The sequence below is a fragment of the Raphanus sativus genome, chromosome 5, assembly GCF_000801105.2.
Source record: "Raphanus sativus cultivar WK10039 chromosome 5, ASM80110v3, whole genome shotgun sequence".
In the NCBI taxonomy this organism is placed as follows: Eukaryota; Viridiplantae; Streptophyta; class Magnoliopsida; order Brassicales; family Brassicaceae; genus Raphanus; species Raphanus sativus.
This window is the reverse complement of record NC_079515.1, coordinates 12,798,384-12,803,336: the sequence shown is the minus strand read 5'-3', so window position 1 is coordinate 12,803,336 and position 4,953 is coordinate 12,798,384. Positions and strand designations below refer to the sequence as shown.

Here is a 4,953-nt window from a genome sequence, read left to right as displayed (position 1 = left end):
TAATTGAAGGAGAATCATATCCAACATATATTCCACTCCTTCTCTGAGCTCCCATCTTTGTTCTTTGTGGTGGAGCTATAGGATAATAAACAGCACATCCAAAAGTCTTAAGATGGGAGATGTCTGGCTCTCGACCCATGAGGAACTGGGATGGTGAATATCTATGCTCACTAGATGGTCTGATGCGTATTAATTCCGCAGCATGCAACACTGCATGTCCCCAAGCTGTGATTGGAAGATTACTTTTCATGAGTAAAGGTCTAGCAATCATCTGAATCCTTTTGATAAAGGACTCGGCTAGACCGTTCTGTGTATGGACATGTGCCACAGAGTGTTCAACTGCCACCCCCATGGACATACAATACTCATAAAAGGCTTGGGAAGTGAATTCACTAGCATTATCAAGACGTATAGTCTTCAAAGGAAAGTCTGGAAAGTGTGCTTTCAATCTGATGATTTGAGCAAGTAGTCTAGCTAAGGCTAGATTTCGTGTGGATGATAAACACACATGGGACCATCTTGTGGATGCATCAACTAGTACCATGAAGTACCTAAACGTCCCACTAGGTGGGTGTATTGGTCCACAGATGTCACCTTGTATTCTTTCCAGAAAACCTATGGTTTCCTTTGTCACTTTGACTGGTGATGGTTGGACTATGAGTTTTCCTTGTGCACAAGGCACACATGTATGGATCTTAGGAACAACTCGTCTACCTTTAAGGTTATGACCATTAGAATTTAGGATAAGTCTACGCATCATAGATGTTCCGGGATGCCCTAACCGGTCGTGCCACAAGTTGAAATTCTCTTTGAATTCCTTGCTTATCACAGCATTGGCTTCGACCACACTGATCTGAGCACAGTAAAGAGCAGTGGATATAGCTAATATTGTCTCCAAGACCTTCTTATGGTCTTGGACGAATTCATAAATATTTAAGAATTCTTTGGCTCCTTCTCCAACGGTTTCAATATGAAGACCATTCTTGCGAATGTCTTTAAAGCTCAACATGTTTCTTTTAGAGTTTGGAGAATACAATGCCTCATCTATTTCTAGATGTGTTTCATTTGGTAATAGAACATAGGCTTGGCCGTGGCCTTTTATTAGTGGTGATACACCAGCTATTGTGTTCACATTGGCATCTTTCAATGTTAGATCAACAAAGAATTTCGTATCCTTAAAAATCGTGTGGCTTGATCCACTGTCAACCACAAGTGTGTCCATACTTCCTTTCATTCTAGACAATAAAAATATAATCTGAATCATTCATATTATTATTGAAAATGAAAGTAAACATAGTTTATTCTTAAAATAAAACATAGAATGCAAAAGCACTTAAAAAAATTCTTAAAGCCTAAAAACACCAAAAGCATTCAAACACAAATCATTTGATGCATCACATTATTCAACTGGGTCATCATTCAGCATAATGAGTATTTCTGAAGTCTCAAAATCCATGAGGTCGTCCTTGTCATGATCAAAATCGTCCTCACCATCCTTGTACACCATGTGTGCTTCCGGATTCTTGCCCTTGAGACTCTCTTGATAGAGGTCGACCAGATGATTGGCTGTGCGGCAATTCTTTGCCCAATGATTCATCATTCCGCATCTATGGCAAGGTGAGCTTGTAGGATTCTATGGTTTTCAAGATGTCCCATTGCCTTTGCTTTTGCCATGCCCATTATTGGACTGGTTTGGACGGTCATAAGAGGTGTTACGCCCTTTGCCATAGCCACCACGCCCACGTCCTCGCCCTTGACCTCCACGACCGCGTCCTCTTCCATATGAGGAACTACGGCCCTTTTGGTCATACCGGACATGGTTGGCTTCAGCACCATCATTAGGCTCATGTGAGGCATGATGTGCCTCAGGGACATGCTTAGATCCAGGTGGTCTAAGCTCACTATTCTTCAAGAGCAGCTCGTTATTCTGTTCTGCAAGCAATGGACATGAGATGAGCTCACTATAGGTCTGAAAACCTTTATGTCTATATTGTTGCTGAAGCAACATATTGCTTGAGGACATTGTCTGGAAAGTCTTTTCCAACAACTGCTTATCAGTTACAATCTCGCCACATAGCCTCATCTTTGAGACTATTTTAAACAAGGCTGAGTTGTAATCATTCACAGACTTGAAGTCTTGAATCCTGAGATGAGTCCACTCATAGGTGGCACCCGGAAGAATCAAAGTCTTCTGGTGGTCATATCTCATCTTAAGCTCTTTCCATAACTCGTATGGATCACTTACTGTGAGGTATTGAGCTTTTAAGCTCTCCTCAATGTGATGACGGATGATCATGAGGGTTTGAGAGTTCTCTTTCTTAGTAGCTTCGTTTTGGGGAACGATGCACTGCTCTAGGCCTTTGGCTCCAAGAGAGATCTCAACGTCTAATGCCCATTGGAGATAATTGTCACCCCTCACACTTAGAGGTGCAAAGTCCAAGTTTGTGATTTTGGCCATCTGAAAATAAAAATCAGATTGCTTAGGTCTTTTAGAAACTTTTTTATTTTCTCATAACTCATCCATCTCTTAATCAATTTGTTTGATTTATAAATCCCTTGAAAACAATGAGATGGACGAGTGCATGGTCTAGTCGTACCTCGTGGTACGCTTCATCGACCCATGCGGCTTGTGGTCTAGTCGTACCGAACGGTACACATCATCGACCAAAGCGGATCGTGATCTAGCTGCACTGTGGTGCGTATCATCGATCATCGGGAATCACTGATCAACATGGATCGTGAATCACCGTGGATCATCGCGGATGATGGTCTAGTTCCACCACATGGTGAACATCATCGACCATTGTTTTGTTTATGGTCTACTCGTACTCATAAGTACGTATCATTGACCTTTACTTATCATGGTCTAGTCATACCTAGTGATATGCATCATTGACCTAAAAACAATAAGATCTAGCCACACTAAGGTGTGGATCATTGATCAAAGAATGTGGAAGCATTAAACTTATGTTTTGTTTGGACATATAGCGTGTCATCCTTAAAGGGGTATCACTTGTTGTCTATACAAAACGAAAGTCATGTAATCACATGCTTTATATTTTAGGGTTTAGAGTTTCTTAAAATCAGATTTAAACTTTAAGGATTATGGTTTAAAATTCAAATCTGATTTTAGGATTAGGTTAAACATTGACCTTAAGTTTTGTTTGGACATATAGCGTGCCATCCTTAAAAGGGTATCACTTGTTGTCCATACAAAACTAAAGTCATGTAAAACTATTAATGGTTTAAGGTTTTGATTTTAAAATAAAACAAGAACTAAAATCAACCAAATCAAATCGCAAAACCTTTTAAATCGGATTTAAGATGAAGAGAAGTTTGAAATCCAAATTGCTTGAACCACAAGTAAAGATTAGGGTTCTTGAGATCTTACCTTTAACTTTGCCGATTCTTCTCCTTGGTTCCTTTCTTAGAAACTCTTGATGGTTGATCTTGGAGCTGGATCGTGCTGATAACGTGTTCTAATCCCAGTGTTCTTGTCTTAGAAAAGATCGAACTAAAGAGAGAGAGAGAGAGAGAGAGAGAGAGAGAGAGAGAGAGAGAGAGAGAGAGAGAGAGAGAGAGAGAGAGAGAGAGAGAGAGAGAGAGAGAGAGAGCCGTATGGCTTAGAGATGAATGAATTGTTGTGTTATTCCATGAGTAATGAGTTCCTTATATAGAATTACATAGCTTGGAGACAAAGTCTAATAACTTGGAGTAGGGAACAAGTAAATCTAGAACATTCCATAATAGACATCACACAATATTTATAACAAGAGCATATTTATTCCTTATTAATTTTGATAAGGAATCATTATTCTTCATCATTCCTTAAATTTTATTCATACTTATTCCTTTTCTATCCGTTCTTACCATTCTTTTGATGGTTACCAGTTAGAGCCTTACTGTCTATTGAGCAAAATCAAAAGGTATAAATAACTTACTAAAATTCATAATTTTTCATCTTATAATTTTTTCACATATATGTGCTGATTTACATAATATCGTTCTAAATATAAATTTAGTACCTTTTAAATAGTTTAAATTTTTGATTCTTTAGATATGTTTATCCATTTTTAAATGATATGGAAGTTTTATTATTTCTAAAACTTAACTTCAAATATTGGCGATGTTAAATTTGTAAAGAGGTAGCATCAATATCAATCTAACTTTTAGGTCACTTTTATCATGTTATTATTTTATACTGCTAATTTATATTTGGGAAAATTGCCATAATGAAACACAAATTCAGCATAGTTGTCCATATAATAAAAAACCATAATTTAGTTATCCCTTTAGTATAATTGTTTTTATAATTTCAAAACTGACTCTTGATTAATCTAATCAAACACATTAAACTAATAAAATTAAAAACGTTTTAAAAAAGGAAAATAAAAATAAAATTTTTAAAAAGTTTTTAATAAAACTTTAATAAAAACAAACTTTGTAAACTTTATAATAAATAACATTAAATAAAATTTATAAAAAAGTTTTACAAAGTTTTACTTTTATAAAAATTTTAAAACGTTTCTAATAAAAATTTAATAAAATAAACTCTGTAAACTTTATAAAACTAAAAATAAAACTTTACAAAATGTCTTAATAAAAACTTTAAATAAACTTTATAAAAATATTTTACAAAGTTTAATTTTTATAAAAAATTTTAACGTTTGTAAACTTTTTATTTTTATTAAACTTTTTAATAAAATAAAAAAATTTAAAACGTTTTTGATAAAAAATTAATAAAAATAAACTTTGTAAACTTTATAAAAATAAAAATAAAACTTTACTAAAAGGTTTTGGTAAAAACCATTAGGTAAACTTTATAAAAAAAAGGTTTTACAAATTTATATTTTTATAAAAAGTTTAAAACATTTTTAATAAAAATTTAATAAAATAAACTCTGTAAACTTTATAAAAATAAAAAAAATAACTTTACAAAATGTTTTTAATAAA

General features: G+C 34.5%; 1 protein-coding gene across 1 annotated transcript; it reads right to left on the bottom strand.

The window, feature by feature from the left end:
* Positions 1-1,642: 1,642 nt before the first annotated feature.
* Positions 1,643-2,713, bottom strand: LOC108858238 (uncharacterized). The gene is made up of 2 exons (XM_018632193.2): positions 2,645-2,713; positions 1,643-2,458 (listed from the first exon to the last, which is right to left on the bottom strand). Exons 1-2 carry the CDS (start codon positions 2,711-2,713, stop codon positions 1,643-1,645), a joined length of 885 nt encoding a protein of 294 aa, XP_018487695.2.
* Positions 2,714-4,953: the final 2,240 nt, after the last annotated feature.